Source organism: Anopheles funestus, chromosome 2RL (genome assembly GCF_943734845.2).
Source record: "Anopheles funestus chromosome 2RL, idAnoFuneDA-416_04, whole genome shotgun sequence".
In the NCBI taxonomy this organism is placed as follows: Eukaryota; Metazoa; Arthropoda; class Insecta; order Diptera; family Culicidae; genus Anopheles; species Anopheles funestus.
Window position 1 is genome coordinate 73601128 of NC_064598.1, and position 20493 is coordinate 73621620.

Below are 20493 nucleotides of genomic sequence, written 5' to 3' on the forward strand. Positions count from 1 at the left end.
TTCCACTGACCCAGTGGCTTGGTGTTGTGGGATGAATTTTCATTCCATTTTCACCTGAAACCAGGATGGTTTAAATCATTTAGTGTAATTTTCCGCAAGTATAACTTTCATGGTCATTTTTCATTCGCTTTTGGTGCGTGTTTTTCATTTTCATTTCGTGCGTTATGATTACTAGAAGAATACATTTAGTGGGTGTAAGTTCGCAATGAAGGTAGTGAGTGTATGTGGCACGTGTATTATGCTATTTGTATGATTTAAAATTGAGTGAAATTTTAAGTGGAAGGTAATATTAAGTTTGTTTTATTTATATTAATAGTTCAGTATGTAAATACCTTGCAATGGTTCAAAAATTGCTTATTTATCTTATAAATTCTGTTCTTTTACAAGAATCGACAAAGACCGTGTAAATATGAAATTGATTTTTCCCTATGCTCAATTCGTTGTTCATAAATTGCATAATTTTGTAATCGTAAAATTCGTTTGTATCAAATTACTAATATCACTTAACCTAGAACTAGATAGTTCTCAGTTTGATTGAGGATGTAACCGATGAAATCGATTTGAAGATGTAGCACGATCAATCATCGCTTTGCTTTTAAGCTCCAAAGTATACAAGTGTGAAAGAATACGAACGACCTGTCAACTATTTGACAGTGAATTTTAATTTTTGTTACATTTTACCACTTTTTCTACCCATCAGAATGGTACAGGAAATGTGCATTCCAATCGATAGGCTAATTTCCTTATCGGTTACTTTTCAAACGAAGACACAGTGAACGGAGAAAGGAAACATTTGTCTACGTGTTTCTTTGCTTCATGGTTGCGTCTTTAGTATAACACAAAAAAGCCAACGTTGGTTAATTTCGCATGAAAGAAGGAAATTAAAGTCTAGTTAGTGTGGTAACGTTTGAACATTCTTTTTTTTGCTGAATGACAGCTAATTGAAGGAATCCAAGCGTGACCCTAGGGACACCTCACATTGGCGTTCGATCGAAGGCAAACTCAATGCAAGCTAATGGGCGCATAAATAGTCTTTTTTCTAGCAATGATTTTTTTTCCTTTGCACATGAAGTAACGATTAATTTGATTGGAAAATATCGATCTTTTTTAAGCAATAAACATTGGTTTTACTATTGATATTGACACATATTTTGAAAACTGTTTTTGAGGTTTGTGAGAAGTTATGAGAACTGTTATCCATGGTTTTCAAAATTCAGTTTTTTTATTCGTCTCTAAACTAGAATTGCAATTGAACCGAATTGAATTAGAAAGTACGCTTTCAGTGGCGTAGGAAACCTTCGTTTAGACATGACGAGTGGAGTATAATTAATAGTCATTTTTAAAACAACGAATATTGTTATTAAATTTTCAAGCACGTCTTAGGATATGTTCCAATCTATTTTCACGAAAAGCGTGTGCGTACTGTCACGAGAACGATAGTCACGTATGAGAGTCAATGTGAGCATCTGAAATAATTATAGTATTTGTCTTTTTTCGGCAGCAACCAATGTACGTAACGTATTTTAATAACCTTCTTTGAATAATTTAAACCACTGCTTTTCTCCTGCGGCTTCTTCTAAAGTATCGATGAGAATGGTTCATTAGTTTTAATCGTTTTATTATTCGTGATTTTGCTATATAGCTAGCAGTGGTGGATATTTTTTGTTTAACTGTACAATCAATGAATTCGTATTTTGATTACTATTATACCTCAGCATCCAAGAAATAGCAGGTCCCAACGGCAGACTAATGGTATACCTGATGAAGATTCTTTGCAAAGTTCGTCCCATGGGAAGGCGAAATGGTTGATCGTTTCACTTTACGTACACCATAATTAGCGTAAGATGGTGTAATTTGTTTGCTACACGACTCTATCCATTACTTTTTGATCACACACGATTCATGATGGATATTGTTTGTGATACAATTTGCTCATTACGCCAAAAAAGGTACTTGTTCCGGTTCATTAGACTGATCGCTAGTGGATGTTGCAACAGTTGTTGAGGAAATGTCCACATTCGTAATTTGCTTTGATTCGTTTTTGTTATTAAAATTATACATTTTTTTCTTCGCTTACTTCACAATCAGCGTAATAAGTGATGTCGAACTATTCTTTCCCTTTTTTATCAAATGATGTTAGTTTAACTATCTTTAAACTACTTTGTTTTCCTCCAAGTGCATTGTAATCCCTTGCGTAGTTACCTTGTTACGCTGTTGCAAATGCTAAATAGAAAATAATTTGTACATTTTACTTTCAAGAGCATCAAGTATGAAATACTCCATCGGGGGGAGCAATAATGAATGAAGCGGTTAAACGGATGATTAACTTTGTGAAATAAATCCCACCGAATGGGTGTAACCATAAATTGGAAAAAAGAATGTGATGTAGATCAACGCAAAAGTACCGCTAAATCCGGACCTTAAGCTTAACGATGCTGAAAGTTTCAATCAGGTCCACCGCACTATGGAAACAATTGCCCAAACGATACTCGGTACAGGTATTGCCTAATTATGCTCTGGCAGTTACGCCAGTCCCCTGCATGCATCTTGAACGATCGACTTGTTCCGTCATGGTACAAATCCTGTCCAGTATTAACCCTGTTTTGTCTGAGACACCACTGACCACGGATGCGTGCAAGACGGATGATGGAAGTTCTGATCTGATGGCTTAAATAACCTCCATCGTGGGATCGTTATGAACACTTCATTTCCCGTCAGCCATGGCTCACGATTTGATGACTTCATTGGGGTAGAAATTTTCCACAAATTTGTTAGAAGCGGAAAACAAAAAACCAATATCCCATCCGGTGGTTATTATCCTGAACCGATTAATTCCCGCCTACCTTTGAACATTGTGTAACAAATCCTGTTAAATGGAGGGTATGCCAGTTTTGAGCTAGATTTTCTAGGTCAGCGCTAATGAAATGATGATAAATGGGAGCTTTTGTTGATCGCACATGATTTCCATTCAGTGATAGATATTGTTAGGCTTTTGTGTTGATTTTTTATAAATAGATTAAATCGCATGATAAGCAACGAACCTCGGATCATCACGTACGCCAATATGGATGCAATTTTTTGTCAATCATTGTAACATTTATCTAACAACATTAATGTGCCGTACGTGATAAGAAATGCATTCTAGAAACACCATTTCCTGTTCAAGCTTTATCGTGCCAATTTTTTTCTTTTTTCGCGAATTCTTTCGTTTTTTTGCAACTGAGTAATTTTTGCAAAACCTTATCGTGTTTGATAAGAAATCTTTTGTTACTTTTGTTTTCGGTTATTACCACTGTTCAATGTAAAACCAGGTCTATAAATCTGGTACTTTTATGGCTTCTTGTGCGTAGTTCTGTATAACGTAATAGGTGCGGCCAATCCTGTGTTCTACTTAAGGGCAGAACGATTGAGCAAATGGTATTAAAATGGATTATGTCAAACGGTGTCAAAATGTCCACTCAAGCAATTAGTTTGCAAGTGAAGCATGAAGGGCTTCTTGGTTTGTTTTTTAGGTACTTCAAGATTATTACTTTTTTGTTTCAAATATAATATGACACCCGATGCTTTCGTCTTTAAAGCTTACACTTTGTGAAACACGTCTTTCTAGTTCTATAGGTATTTATATGTAAATATTGAATACCTTAAAGCATCTTCTTTCAACTTCAAAAATCTATATTTGCCATCAAATATTAAATTCGAACAGCTGCTGCATTATGACTGTGGTTGTTTGTTATGTATTCCCCGGAATTCATTGTACTGACTTTGAGATATCAATGTTCGCCCACAGTTGAAGCGCAATGATAATTTGGCATTGTAAGTGTACGATGCTGTCTTCCTCTCTCACTTGTACTCAAAATTAATCTCAAATGCCTGGACCCGTTGAGAGGATAGGGTTGGAAAAGTACACCAAACAGAAAATTGCCTCCCCTATTGCACAATATTCACCCACGGTCATTTTTTAGGGTATTTTTGATATCGACGCTTACCCTAAATTGGGTACAATTTGAGGCCAATTATGATTGTCGTTGTTTGGATTAAATGCTTGTTAAAAGTGTGCATTGTCCAGGCGGATTTGAAAGGTTTTTCACTTGAACATTGTCGTTAAATGTAAAGCAAAAATAGGTTAAAATGTTTATCGAAATAAGTGATACATTTTGATAAAAATAGCACTGTGAGAAAAGATTTAAACTAAATTTGTAATTTTTTAATTAAATTAATTTTTTAATCACTTGTAGTTACGTATACAGTGGATGGTACAATAAAAAAAACGCTTATTAAGATTCGCAAAAAATAATAAAATGAGTAAAACACTTTGTGGAACAATTTCTTTGTCTAGCAATTTGTCTAAAGCGATCAGCGGATGCGATCATCAGCTTTATGACACACAATGCAAACAGATGCCAACAAACACACGGATTTTGTATTCGGGCATTGGCCACGAAAAACGTGAGGTATCTTTGAATGTGAAAATTACTACAGCTCCACCACCAATCATCATCGTCTCACCTTCTGCCTATTAGCTTTCAACACTTACTCGGACTGTCAATCGTTGTTCGACGGTGGCGATCGTTGTTATTTAACATTCGCATCACAAACAAATGAAACCAAACGCAAAAACCTCTTAAATATAGCGAAAAATCAACACCATCAGCTATGAGGCCGCGTTTGCGTTCCTGGGCCACGAATATTTTACATTGACTGACAGACAGATGGACGGTGCGATCATTCGCCAGCAATGGAAAAATCGTGTGTATTGGTAATTTTGTCTATTTTTGCCAATTTTTGCGTTGCAAGTTTTTTTCGCGTTTACGTAGCGATGGCGCGCGCGCTCACACCGGGACGAACGAAGATGGAGCTGTTTTGTACGGTTTTCGACCTTAAAAGCAAACTTTAAATGTGGTCGTAGGGTTATGCATTTCATATATTTATATCTTTTAGTTTTTAACCAAGAGCTTTCGCTTAAGCATTGTACTACTTGGACGTAAAATCATCAAAGTAAATAAAGAAAGTTGCTATCTTTTGGTTACCAGCAGCGAAGAACAACGATTAAAATAGTTTACTATTTACGATTTCATTGCCTCTCTCCTTTTGATGTTCTACAACACCACATGCTGATAGTTTTTCTCCCACCTTCAATGCTACAGATCCGTATCCGTTTCAAGTTAATAGATAATGAACCATATTGCTATCATCATCAGTGTACACGCAGAGAAAGATCATTCTTTCAGACTCGCCAGTTTCCAAACCTGTTGATCGATCGGTTTGTCTAGGCGTGTTTATGGCTGCAGCTACCTCTCCTATTCGTGTTTTCATACTGCACTTGATTTTCTACTTTTTGTGCTGCTGTAACATGTACACCTGGAAAAAGCACACCATTATGCCCGGAGCCCTTGACCACCGGTGTACGATGAGTGTGTACACCGTTATATATTGCATTTTTGCGTTCCTGTTGCAATTTCTGCTTAATGATAAGTGGAGCTAGTGGGTTTTGGAAAAGTCTGGTCAAGTGGTAGCGATATAGTGCTAGAGTAGCAGAAGTTAACTTGTTTTATCTCCACACCATATCGTGCAAGCACCTCATAAAGAAGAATGTGTTTACATAAATTATTTGAAAGTGATAATAAAAAATATCTCTGGTGTAGCTGGAATTATTGTAAATATTCCATCAACAACTAAATTTCTGGACGTTTCCAATTGCCAGGTTGGATCGAACAAAATGTGTCAAAACAAGCACCTAGAAGTAATTTTTGGGCCTATTTTGTGCAAAACAACTCAAGAACGCACCCAGTTTGTTTCTGCAACCGTCGATCGGTATGTGTGCATGATCATAATAACCCATAATACCTTTTCATGGTGCACGCACCCAATGTTGGATGGTAAGTGATCTGTTGAAAATGCTATTTTTTCACGCGTTCAACTGCACGTAAAGAAGAAGGACCGTTAGACGTAGAACTATCGGGACGAAGAAGGGCATTTTTGCTGTGGAGCACAGCTGGTAAAACATAGCTTTTGGGGCGTGAGTTATGTTGCAAACAATGCATGTTTAATGAGATATGCAGCGTTCCTACGCTAGACGAATTATTATTCCGCATTCGTACCGGAAAGCCTAATAAAAGAATCCAACAAGAAGCCGGTTGCAGCAAAAAAAAAGTTCTTGCTGAGGCGATGATGCATCACGAAACGAATCCACTCAACTGCTTATGCCGGCGGGTATGAATCACCGCTGTTCTCTCTCTCTGACTGATCGGATGAAGTTGATGCACATTTATGAATCTGTTCATTGGTGGTAGAGAATTCCATCGATATCCAAGACCGGTTCTTTCGGAAAAGGGTGTTTTTATTTGCCACTTCCATATTTTCTCTCTGTGTCAATGACTAATGTCTCCGTCAGGCAGGTACTGTTGAAGGTCTTCGCCAGTTCTCGACAAGCAAAAAGAAGAGAGAAAAGAGAAGTCGAGTTTACAGAGTCAGTGAAAGAAATTTAAATATGCTGAACACATCACATTCAGCTCCACACGCAAAAGTAAGTAATGGAAGTGGGCTGTTGTCCATTGAAGTTCCAGCCCGCGTCCAACTACCTTTAACCCTCGTACCTTCAATAATTGTTCATCATTCACGTGGCAACGTCGGTTTTGTGTGGTGGAAACATTAAATCATAAATTCACCGTTTATTTTTTTCTGGTCTCCCACCTCCACCCGGCTTTGGTTCCGGCAATGAGGTTATGATGGTTTGTGGCTAGTTTGACGTTAACGTTGACAGATCGAGAACAACGTTTGGAGTGGCGTCTGAGTTACGCATCGTGAATAGAAGGATGGTCATATATCTTCTCTTTAGTCGATCTTTATGGTGCGTTTGAGGTGCTTCTGTACAAACAAAACACTGAATCAGGTCATTGAATGTACGCTCCTGTATTTTCTGTGTACAGAGACCATGTCTACCATAAAGATACACATTTCCTTTGTTAAATCGCTTTTTTTAAGAAAAAAAATGGCAAGAGTTCAATTTCTGCCACCTTGGAACATTGCTGTAGAATGGCGAAGATAATTGCAAAAACTGTTCCCAAAACACATGGCTGTGCCAAATTCCTTTCCATGCCCAAAACTGACTTACTACCCAATGTTGGATTTTGTTCGGAAACTCACCGCAGGAGGTTTTCGTCGTACAAATTCCTGTTACCTCATGTGTATACGCATTCCCCTAGAATGGTTATATACAAAAGACCTTCAAACTGATGCTGGTTGGTATCGGCATTCTCTACTATTTTCATGCCGGGGACCGGTTTTTGGTATGAATGTTTACTCAGCACTATCGATTGGAGTGTCTTGTAAGAATCGATCCAAGAGGGATTGTAGATCACGTGCCTTGGGTTCATTCGCCTCCTACATTTCCCATGAGATGGTAATCGATCTGTACAGACATGTTCGCAGTAGTGTTGTAAGCCTCCTAGTAACAAAGATCCCAAACACAGAACGAAATTGAAATGTTCAACCGAACTTATTTGAAGTATGGTGTTAAAGTTGTCTTCGTGAGCATTGATAAGAAAGCATTAATGTTGGTGGAATGTGTATGCTTTCTTCAGTGTGTTAGAGCATATTCTCTCTTGCTCTTGAAATTCTCTCGAAACATAAGGGAAATGTTCTCTCTGTTTACAATACACTTTAGAACCGTTTAGTTTGAATTAAACATCTCTTCAACTGCATCTGCCTTTAAAAGTCTAGAAAATACTACAATACCATTGCGTAAATTTCTTATTTGACTAAAAAAATTGCATTTCCTCGGTCACAATTAATTTCACATCGCGTCGATGAGACAGTTGAACACATGTTCACAACTTCTCGTGCACTTTCAACCATCGACGGAATTCGGATTCTCGAAGCTGTATGTTGAGTCAGCTGGTTCTGGTATTACTCTTCTCTCGCTTCTCAGCACTGCTGAATGCTGAGTTTCTCATGGTTTCATTAAATGATATCAAAATGATCCACGAGAGAGAAGCATGTTTGCGATGGTATCAGTGGAAACGATCGGATATTGGTCTTTCTATCGTTTTTATCGTTTCGGCGACCATTTAACACCTTTGACTATTTGAGCTTGTGTCATTCGACAGGATGCGTGCTTGAATATGCAAGAGAGAGTGAGAAGCGAATGAGGTTAACCTTATGGTCGCGTAGAGAAGTAAAAAATTGTGTGTTTGTGGTGCCGGCCCCACAAATAGCAGAGCATGGAGATAGAGAAAATGAGAGAAAAAATTCCCATCAGGGTTAGGCAAAGCCACACAATCTACCATCCAGCGTGCACAATATTATTTATAATTTCCAATTTCGTACAATTTGTAGTCTTATAATTTGTGGTTTATATATTTCCTTTTAACTAGGTGTAAAAATGGTCCCTAAAAATCTTGATTCAAGTTCAGTTATGAAAAAAGAAGTCTATACTTCCTACTTAGCTTCGTATTCTATCATATTCAAAATCATATTTAAAAATAAATAATTTATGTTCTTGTATGTTTCAAAAACGAATAACTTGAGTAAAGCTTAAATCGAGATTTTATTTTATATGATCTCACCCTTCAAAAAGGTTTGCTCAACCCTGACCAACCGCGATGAGAAGGGAGCGCGATTGGAATGCGTCGATCCGGGCGCCTTTTTGTTCGCGGTGTTAGTTTGTTTTCTCGAACAGCGTGTGTCGGTCGGTCGGTTGGTGTGACTTAAATGACCACGTACGTGGTTAGAATTGTATCGCTTGTGAAAAAGGATTTACATTAGTTTAAAGCCGATCGAATTCTTTTTATTACTGTAAAAACGTCTATGTCGCCGTGTTTGAATTACGATTTGGTGTAAGTGTTCTGTTTTCGGATACAACATCCGGTGAATGTTGGTCCGCAGATTCACATAGTGGTGATAGAATAAATCTATTCCCCGGCTGACCAACCGTGTTTCCGACGTGTACCGCCGGTGGTCAATCCTTCTAAAACCCACATTGATACCAATGTAACGCGATGTGTAATGTGTAATCGTTGGGCCGGGCGTGCGTGTAGTTGCTGAGGTCAGCTCGTCTGCCGTCTGGTCGAAGTTGCGAGAGCGTGAGTCAAAATCGAATCTCCTGTGCGTTGTGCACGGACCGGGTGCTCCTCGTGGAGCCGCTGAGCATTTGTCTCGTCAGCTGTCCAACCACTGCCCGCTTTGCGTCTCCATCGGCCGCGACAAACCATCATGTGATACATAATGCAGTATTTATAGAAATTCTCAGTTAAATCCAATCGGCGGCAGCAGTTCCTTCAGACGCACGTTCCGAAAGGTTTGTGCTTACTTACGCGTTTCGGCTTTTGCATTTGAGAGGCCTTTAAAACGCGCTTCTTCCTGTCAGCGGAAAAAAGCCGGTGTGTGTGGTACGGAAAACAACGAGGTGCACTAAATTGTACATTCGGGTGTACTTTTGTCTGTATGATTGATTGAATGTTGTTACTTCGTGCCCTACACATAGGTCCTTTATTTTCCGATCGATCTGTGTTTCCGGTGATACATTTTTTCCCCATCGTTGACAAACTACGCCTCCCGAACACGACGGGACGGTTGTGTGAAGTAACCGCAAAACAAGAAAGTGCACGGTAGAATTAAAATTAGAATGTGAAAATTGTTTTACTGTTAAAGTGGTAAATAGCAACAGCGAAGAAGATCCACTGAAGATAGTGAAAATACAAGCGGAAAAGTAAAAACGTATGCGCTGACAAATTTTTGGTGTGCAGTTGTGTGAAGTTGGGTTTTCCAACGCTCAGTGAGACGCAACACAAAAGGGTCGGGAAAATGTGTAGTGTTCAATTGCGTCTCCTTAGCAACAACAACGCAACATAGCAAGAGTAGCGAGAGAAAGGAAAATCTAGCTGTTACGTATTTCGGTATCAGGAGGAATCCTTGTCGGAAAAGTTTTTCTGTGTTAAATAGTGTAAAAAAACTGTGAAATGAAGTCGAAAACGGTGGAATCATTTATTTACATTTTTAGTAGAAGAAAGTGTTTGATTTTCTGTATAATAATATATAACAGTAACAGCAGTAGCAGCATCATTAAGCAACAAGGAATAAAGTTCCTTCAGGACGCTTTCTCATCGCTCATCTCAACTGCATCCAACTCTCTGGAGAGTTTCGCTAGCCAGACGGCAGTTTATCAAGGACATACAGCCCGTGAGATGACGTCGCGCCATTGTTTGTTTCACACCACCCATATGTTATCCACTTCCTGGGGCGGACGATTGCTGTCATTATCACAATCGAACAACAAGCGAACATTCGCGTGCCGTCCATTGCATTGGTGTGGTGTGCGTGTCGTATCCATTTTCGATCGCGTAGAAAGCGCGTTGAAACATAAACCACAAACGTCATTGTAAGCTTCCCCAAAACCACCCCCCACCCACGTGATGGTCAGTTTTGTCGTTGTTTTTGGATTTTCAATTTCATCACGTTGGCTGAAGTAAATCTTTTTTTTTCAGGCAGTAGCAACCGAAACACGCCCGTCCACCTGGGCGACTATTGGTTTTGTTGCTTGCCCGAGCACCATCCGCCGGCACACCGTACGTGCGGGGAAAGTGCAGCTATGCGAGAGTGGAGTCGATTTTTCCGAATTCAGAGGACGAAAAAACCGATGGAAAGAAATTTCGACTCCGGCTTACGGGGTTGAATTCATCCAACCGATGAGAGGGAAAAAATTACCCACCCCCCCATCTCCTACCCCCTTACCCCAAGCACAACTGGTGGCCTTGGAGTTTCTTGAGGTCTTTTCTGCCGTTCGGGGCTCGACTCGATTCCACCTTAAATTCACCACACACGTTCTCCTTTTGCGTTCCATCGCTATCACTCTGGTCGATGCAATCGAGCCAAAAAAAAACGACACATGCATTCGGGTGGCGTTTGGGTTGGGAGAAAAAAGGGAGTAAAATACACACCAATAAGCACTTGCCATCTAAACACCAAAGTGCGGGTGTTGATGAAATAGGTAGAGCACGAAGAAAAGCCAAACTGTATCATGCAACATAACGATCACCCAGCAGCCGCCCACCCGCACATTGGAGGAAAACCCCTTTTTTGTTTTGCTGCTATCGAGCCGCGCGCCACGTGCTTGGAAAATAGAAGCTTTGGCGGCAACGGCCCAAAGCGCATACACTTTGTAGTAGCGCTAAGTAATTTTCCCTTTTTTTCACTCTCTTGCTCGATCTCAATCGGTGATCACGTACCAGTTTTTCCCTTTTCTTGCATACAGCGGGCATATCCAGATGCATGCTGGGGGGTGTTTTTGGGAGGGCTGAGGAAAGGAGGTTGAGGAGAAATTTTGTTTTCTTTTAATCTCCCAGACATGAGACACTATCACTGTTCGTGTGTCGCCGATAAGATTATGGTATCACGCTTTAAAAACCACCCCTCTGCCACCCTAAGAGTTGAAAGGCGTAGGGAAGACATTGTGTTAATGCCACCGGTTAAGATAATAAGTTACCCTTGAACGTGTGGGGCTCGGATCTGACTGGCGGTTGATGTTTGGGGCTGTGTTTTTTGTTGCGTTAATTGGTGACGCTTGTTATTGTGCATGAACGATGAAACAATCCCAAAATCACACAGAAACGATCACAGAAGGTGCTTATGAGGCTGATGAGTAAACAAAACTTTGCCAGCAAAACCCTCTACGAGGTGTTGTGTATGATGCTGTCTTTGCAAATTTTTTTCTCTTGATATATGTATTTGTTTGCAAAACAGTACATTGACAAATCATCTTGTGTAGTTTAGGTTGGAAAGACTTATTTTTTTCTGCGATAAATAAAGACGTTTTTATTTACTTTTTTATTCATTCCTATTTTCAAGTGGCATATGATGTCACGTTTGCTTGTAATTTGTTTGTTTGTTTGGTTTTATATTTACTTCACCTGATAAACAATGTTACTATACGTGGATCGAATTTAGTAGCTTATAGCTTTAATATTTGTTTTTTTCTTACTTTTCTGTCCTGTGTTTGACATTTTACCATTTTTTGTTCTGTTGGTGTTTCTTAATACAATCATAAATATGTATAGTTATGATCTTAATTTATTACTGGAAGTAAGTCATAAATTTTAAACTCAACCAACCTCAACAATTTAAAAAAGGTGTCAACTAATTCATCCACAAAAGCTTTCATGAGATGTTCTACAATCAGATAAAATGGGTTAAATAAGGGTTAGCAGAGAACGAACTTAACACTTCCACTGGGTAACACGGAGGAAAAAGTAAAACCCCTTACCACGGCAAAAATGATGTCAATTACATGTTTGACAAACTCCCCTCCATTATCATAACCGTTAGCCCATTGTTGTTGGTCATGTTTAATAGATATCTTTACACTCTATCTACCCTTCCCCGGATACCTAGCGTGACAATTAGTAAAATAATCATCACTTCTTTAATGGACGAAGGGATGCGCATTTCTTCCTCAGAAATCGTAAAGGGCTTTCAAAATGGTCATGCTCTTCAAAATGTCAAACACACCCATCATTCAGGCCATCGGCGAAGAATAACCAGGAAGAAAAAGGGGTGTTAATGATTTTTCGTGGTTGAATAATTTGCACCTCCTACCCTGGAAGGCGGAAGAAAGTGTTGTCCGAATCATCTGACAGACGATTATTATTTTTCAGGTTAAATCTTGGCACTTGAGACATTTTTTTCCATGCAAGTTGTTTCTCTTCTTCATCCTAATTGTTTGTAAATGATCATGTATTTCGGCGGTACGAAACATAAAAACGTTACCGTTAATGTTGTGCATACTTCCGCTTTATGTTGAAGATGATGTTGAAGCAGTTGTGACCTATAAATTGAAATAAGCTATTCCCGTGGACGTGTTTATGAGCTCTTTGAATTTCTGGCGACAAAGCGTCCGTATTATGCCCCACAACTGGAAGCTATACCGCTAAACGCCAATGTTTGCATTCTTTTAATGGTTGAAGTTCTTAGCACTAGGACCATGTTTGGTTCTCGTTTCTTATGTCTCTTTGCTTAGGTGCCCTTATTTCCTTTGCCATGTGCAAACAGACATCTAAGAATTCATCAATCCTAAACAAAGTTTGCTTCTTGAAGATGAACTTGAAAATGCCTGACGTAATAGAAGAATGCATTGATTCAGTCAGACAAGAATAGTTTTCTCATCCCAAAATGTGAATAGAAGGGAAGGAAGAATGCCAAGAGAATGGAGTCCAGTGCTACCGAATGTTTGTGATTATGTTTGGGTAATGTTTACTCAAAAACGAAAACTGTTAGGGCAATGTCTCATGGGACTAGAGAGAACGGTGATCCATGAGGCTATTTTAAGAATTTCCTGAGGAGTTGGAATTCGATACAGTGCTTCCGTTGTTAGTGATCGATAAGAATTGATGATTGTTAGAGCTAGAATAAAATCAATGTTTTCGTCTTAATTTCAGATTAATTTCCTATAATCTTACGTGTAATTATGTTGAAATAAGAAAATTCTGCAATATTTTTAAAAAAAATCAGGTTTTGAAGAAGTTCAAATGTATTTAAAGCTTGCATTTCCCTTCTAACCTCTTTTCCTGATTTTTCTAAAAAACGTAACTTCAAACCGGAAGAAACTCTTATGTTACTCTAAAAACATGGATTTTAGATAGTCTCTTTGAAGTTTGAATTTCTTGTTTGGAGCGGTTGTGACTTTGGGACGGAGTGTCTCATTAACTTCGGCAAAATTTTACGATAAAGTAGAAACTCCAAAGAATGTTTTCAGCCAAAATAAAATATACTTTTGAAACTAGCAATGTTACGCGGAGTGCAAAAAATTCAATATTTCAGAATTCACTCAAAATCCTACCAATCTGTTCATCTATTCCAACCAATTGAATTCAGATATTTTAGCTCACAAAGCATCCCACTAAAACTCACGCGTGTGAAATGCATCCAATCCAAGTCCACAGTTAACAATCTCTTCGTGTGGGTGTAGCAACAAGTGACCACATAATCCATCTGAACTCAATGATTCTTCCCAGCCAATTGGTGACACAATCATCGTTAATCACGCTCTATCTCACTGTGCCCCCGGGAGGGTGAAAAATGATCTAGATTAAATGTAAAACTGTCAGCTTATGTTTGGCGTTTAAATATACGATCAGTGACAGTTGCATGAAACATAAACTCCTTCGCAAACTCCCCGTAATGGTCAATCAGGGACGAAACACGAATGCACGTATTGCATTTTGTACCGCATTCCGTCCCCAAAAACGAAAAGATGCGCCAGAAACATATTAACTAAGCGAACGGATCTATTTTATGCCTAAAAGCGAAGGAAATTCAAAGCAAAAAAACACAAGAAACATCTTCCACAAAACTCGTGTGCTGTTCATACGATCACATTTTTGATCGTGTAGCCATGGCGTGTGTACGACGCTTTCTATATCTCCCATTTCTGCCACTCTTCTCAAACGTTGCCTGTACGTTTGACGAAGACATTCACAGCAAACCGTCAATATGTAGACACAAAATATGCGAATGAGTGAAAAGAGTGGGTATAACGTATTTAAGTATTAAACGATAGCCCGCCTGATAGCGTTTGTTGCGTAGCAGGTGCTATTGAATACTCGTTCACCGATAATAATGCGGCTAATTGTAGCTTCCTCGTTTGACGTTCGAGATGATCGTGAGCGCGTATCGGGCCCGAGCCCGGCTGCTATCGATTGCCACCCGTTTAGGGGTGCGTTTATGCGCCACCATAAAGATCGATGTTACTTTATTTACATCCTATTGGGTATCTTTTTCTTCCCCGCCTGCCTTCAACACACATCACGATCGGTGAATGATTGCGGAATCGGATCGCTTCTCATCTTGCCTACCGGATCGATTCGCCCGTATTGTAATGCATTTAATTTGCCTAAAAATCCGTCCGCATATTTCGTGTTGCGTATGCAAGTTTGCTACCAACACCCGTGATCGGACACTGCCGTCAGCTTAGTAATTAAGTCTTAATTAGGAGAGAGAGAGACTTTAGGATTATGGTAGTTCCACGTTGATGATGGTCGCTCTAAATTGACCCAGATTCTTTGCATAGTCGCGTGCACCCCTATTTTCCCGATCGATCACACTGCCGCGTTTGCAATGCGCGATGAAAACCGCATCGATCACGTTATGGGGATTTTTTTTTTGCTTTTCATTGCATTTGTTTTTTGCCTTTTTTATATTGTAGTTTGCTGTTACCGGCACCACCGGTTAAAGGCATCTTTATTGCTGCGATGACAGATATTGGACGGATTAATGACAGAGCAGATAAGATACGGCTAAGTGCGCTTAGTCAGGTAATAGAGCTAATGTTGAACGAAGGCATGTGTAATCGATATAATTTTTCTTTCCGAAAAATTATTGTGTTCGATTAAGAAGTAGGTAACTATTTTTAATACTAAATATTTTTGTACTGTTTTTTTTAATATTATGAAAATTGTAAGGGAAACAAAGGTATTTATTTTTTATGAAGAATTTGTCTTAAAACAAAAAAATATTTTATAAATTTATTTTGAGCCCCTTTTTTGCTTATGCATTTTGTATGGAAATTGTTTCAATTTCCCCTTTACACCTTGAGCAATTTCATTTTGTCACAATACGACCCCAGATGTAAACCAACATTCGATTGAAACGCATTTTGAAAGCGTATCGTGATGCAGTAGAAAATTGAGGCTACGATGAAACGCTTTCTAAGGTATAATAACATGGTGCAGTTATTCGCCAAACAATTAAAGAAATTGGGAGAATGAGATAGGATTTTTCTTATTACTTTACTTTACTAAGCATACCTTACAGAAAAAAATCTATCACCTTCATTATATAACAACCTGCAGTAGTATTTCTTGAAAGGGGTAGAATTGTATTTATTTTGAAACATTTAATGATAAACGAATTGAAGATGATATGGCAAAATGTTGATAATTTATCATTAGCTTCTATCCGTTTCTACTGCTGTACGAATGTTTACAAAAAAGGGAAGTTTTTATGTACAAAAATATATATCAATACAGATTTTTTACGTGTCCTTTCTCAGGATGGTGTCACCCGTTCGGAAATAAGTTTCCGCGGTGTGCACCAAGGACGTAAGAAATTGTATTGAAAGGACATGCCTGGATCAATGACACTTTCCTAGGTGTGCCTATATGTATGTGTGTTTATATTGATATTGTTTAGCTAACCCAAATCCCCTTGGTAGTGGCAGCCCATCACCTAGGAATAGAAATGTTCCATTGGCGAATGCTATAATGTCAACAAACGCACGGAAAAAATTGTGTCACCTTTAGCGAACTCTGAGTATGATAGCAGGCGGAAGCTAGAAAAAGGAAAACCCGTCAGTCCGAGTATCGATTTTCGTAGCTGCCGAAAAATTTGCGAGCGAAAACCCTGACCGTTACCACACGCGTTACGTGCTTTGCAGTCGAATACTTACACTGCCGAGGGTATAATTATTTTGCACCTTTAACAAGTTGGGCAAAAACTCACAACACACTTTAACAAAGACGTTTGAAAGCATTGGTCAACAACAGAATCGGTACAAATCTACGCAAAAGCGGCATGCAAATTAGAAACAAGGTAAAAAAAACTCTCGCCAAACCACAGCGAACTTCCCAACCGCCAGAATTAGCCACAGTTTAATCGCGTTCATTGTTGGCGATTAATTTCACTACCTAACTCTGGTCGGATTGCCGTTGTTTCGAGAGTAAATTGAACCATTTTTCAGTGCGTATCAAATGTGAGAAATACGACTTCATTACAGTGAAGACTGATCGCACATGATTTCGAACCCTTCGGTGTGTCAATGGTTTTATTGAGGTTTTTTTATTCATGTAATTAAATTAAATTCAATAATAATTTTTAGACTAGATGATTCCACTCATTCGCTGCAGCATTTTACGTTTGAACGTAAATTTTAATTGATCCACTTTTATTAACCTACTTGTGGAAGACAGTTAGTTTGGCGATAGTTTACCTTCAAACTATGGTACGATTTCCAACCACCGTTTAGTGTTTGGAAGTTTTTTTTCTTGCTTGAATTTATAAACAAAAAAGAAACTTGCCCCTGACTTGTACGAAGCGACGGTGGAAACTTTTCATTTCATGCCCACAACATCGACATCGCTAATGACATCGATTAAAACACGACGATATCCCCATTAACGGGGCTGTATTTCTCCAAAAGCAAAACTTTATCAAAACCTCTCCGTATGGCAGGCATCTGGCAAATATGGATGCGTTTTCCTAAGTGCCATTGACCACCCAAGTTTTCCCTCCCTACATACATGGATCCATTTATGCGTGGGGAAAACGATAAGTTTTGGTGCCTTTTTAAAAGATCGGCAGATAAATTAGTGAACGGGTTATCGGTTCTGCTCCGATAACGCGGTTATGTTGCGTTCGATGAGATATAAATGTGGAATAGATTTGGTTTATCAATATGCAAACATTATATTTTTTTTGGGCGCAAGCACTAGGAGAGTGTTAATCGTACGCTATTTACACGTTTTATGGTGATAGCAGCTAATACAACATATGGTTGAAAGTATGATAAATATTAGTGATGAGAACTCTGAAGTGGAATCATGAATCCACTCCGACTCAGGGATTGAAAACCCGGATTGGACTCCTAAGAAATGTGGATTAAACTCTGGAGTTTACTTCGGAGCTCCGCTGGTTTACTCAGAAGCGAACTCCAGAGTTTAGTCGTCTTTTCCAAATGTGTTTGCAATGTTTCTTTGAACAGATTTCCACATAGCTTTTTAAGAGATTTTCCGAAATGGAGTTTTTCACATTTTTAAACGTTTCAAAAAGATTTCTTCTCAGTTTTCTACAGTTTTCATTTGTATTTTCCAATGTTTTCGATTGGTATTGAGTATAAATGGTTCGAAAGCTCCGTTGTCATCAATGACATTATTTAAACACAACAACTGATATTTTTCCGTAATTTAGTAAGGACGATTTCCGCTGTTCTGTATCACTTTGTTGATAGCAGAGGTATGTTTTAATGCTTCTCCACTCCCCTCCCACTCTGGTTCATATTTCGGAGTTAATCCGGAATCCACTCCAGAATGTCCAGGAGTTCAATTAGTCTGACTTCGAAAAAAATATAATTTAACCCATCACTAGCTCATACAGTTGAAAGTACTACAACAAAGTTTGAGGAGCTTCATACTTGTTTATGTCAATTATTACTCGAAATTTTAGAAATTAATCATCAATAAAAATACTGTTTTTTAAAACATAATATTTAAAGAAATAAAAGCATAATTTATACATCATAATTTAAAATAATTCAATATTTCAAGTAGCATGTATAAATTTTTTTAAATTTTATATGAAGTAACGAACGCTATAATTTGCTGCTTGTCGAAGAAGAAATTCTCTGCTTTTGTTACCAGTTCACCGTGTCGACAATTCCACTTTTCTCCTTTCGCGTTGATAAACTGAGAAGAACGGTGTAATTTTCTTTACAAAAACAATTAGATTGCAATTCGACACGTACGCAGCGAAATTCGCATCTTTTTCTCAATAAAATTGCCTTTCTTTACACTTGCTCTCTGTTGTCTTGGGTTGTTTATTGGTTTCCATAATAAGAAATAATCCAGCTGCATTATTCATTTCGATTGAAATTACTTCGATCGGTCAGGATGTCAGGTTGTGCTCGTGTCTACATAATGACACGTGACATTGAACAAAAGGTCAAATTTCATACATTTTCCGATTAGTAAACATTTTGCGCTGCTATTTTTACACTAGTTTACAAACGGGGTAGAAGAAACCTACTATAAATGCATTGGTTTCCGATTTCAAGGGGGCTGTTTTCCAGCACATCAAATATGGTATTTCGTGTTTATTATTATGCCAACACGGGTTGCTTTTTTCACGGGTTTGCAATGTTATTCCATCTGCTGCAGAAACTGAGAAGACGTGTTCGGGGCCCAGTATGAACTCCTTGTTCGATCATTATCCTCTTTCGCAACGTTAACGTTCCAAAACATGGTTGTTCTTCCTTTATGTATGATGCTGTTGCTACTGCTGTTTCCTGTCCGTATGCCATCTGTGAATTGCTCATAAGTACCTAACAATTGAATGTTTTTTTTATTGGTTCCACCAAAAAGGGAAACTGTATCCAAACGTCACCAGAGAACAGAGAACCTGTTTTGAACGACAATAGGTATTGCAGAAAAATGCGATACGAGTGGATGAAAGAATGAAGACGCTAGTGCATGGAGAGGAAAGTGACCTGACAGCTATAATTATTTTGCGCAACAAGTGATCAAAAGTGAGTCCTGTTGGTTCGTCCGTGCAGCCGGTCAGTTGGTCACAAGCTTCAACCTCGACTGGTTGCTAGCTTCTTGCGCTGGAAGAATGTGATCGATACGGAAAGTGTGTGTGTGTGTTGCTCTATAACAATAATGTCTACAGTGCCTGCGGTAGTTGATACTACCGATTCGAGTGTAATCCGTGGAAGTGTGGCAGCCGCTGCCTTTGCCGTTAGGAATGCAACGGTAGATGAGGAAGAAGTCTACCGAAAACTGTTCAGCAATGAAGCTCAGTGGCAAGATAATGCTGGTGAACAAAATAGCAAAGGTTTCTTAAACAGTACACTTATTCGCGAATGTCCTGGCGATGTTCGTTCGACTTCACAGGCGCGTGAAGCAAACAGCTTATCATCGTCATTGATCGGTATCGGTGCTAGTGATGGCGACTACAAGGGTGGTCTGTTGGCAGAGGTGGATGATGCAGAACCCGCGTCCATCTCCAACCGGCCGAGTGATTCGAGCCGCGGTTTCCAGAACACGTTCACCGTGCTCGAACGACACCTGCACAGTAAGCATTTCCAGTTCCGCCAGCTGCGGCGATTCCTACAGTACAACGAGTCGAACCAGACGCCAGTATTTTGTAACGTGCCGCCATCCTTAAACGATAGTTCAAACTACTTAAGAAGTATTAGCGAGGAAAGTGGTAGTTCTTCTACCGGGATCAGTATCTCCTCCGACGCCGACGGTACATCGCCGAGCCAAGTTAGGAGAGCCTCCGACAGTGGAGCGAAAGCGCACTTTCATAACAGCAGCGATGAGGATGATGTGCATGATCGGCCCAGTTTTTTGGAGCTGGAGCTGGAAGCATCCGATCGCCTCCGAAGATTGCGGGAGCGATTAGGTGGCAGTGTACCGGATCTTCAACGATCGTCGGAAACGGTAGAATCACCTCTCGTTAAAGCCCTGTACGGAGTCAGCTTGGAATCGTTGGCAAAAAATAACACCGATCGCGTACATCCCGATCCGTCGGTTTTTATCGAAGATGAGGACAAACGGAGCCTGTCGGGAGAGTACCCCGACTATCCATACTATGTCGCACGAGGATCCAACGGACTGCCCTATCTAAAAGTGGTACACAATTCCTCCGGTACGGGAACGGCGGGCGAAAAAGGTAGGTCAACCAACGACGACGAAAGGGACGGGGGCAACATTGCCACGATGATGTTTA

At 39.4% G+C, this 20493-nt stretch overlaps 1 protein-coding gene across 8 annotated transcripts in view; it reads left to right on the plus strand.

Annotated features, from left to right (window-relative positions):
- Positions 1-20493, plus strand: part of LOC125760592 (trafficking kinesin-binding protein milt) — an 85544-nt gene that overhangs the window by 19529 nt on the left and 45522 nt on the right. The window contains exons 1-2 of one of the 8 annotated variants that reach the window (XM_049420853.1): positions 8486-8834; positions 19122-20436. The exons of 4 other annotated variants lie outside the window; for them this stretch is intronic. In XM_049420853.1, coding sequence (XP_049276810.1) covers positions 19419-20436 — 1018 coding nt within the window. In that variant the 5' untranslated portion in view covers positions 8486-8834; positions 19122-19418. 3 more of the 8 variants (XM_049420855.1, XM_049420856.1, XM_049420854.1) reach the window with 3 other exon arrangements.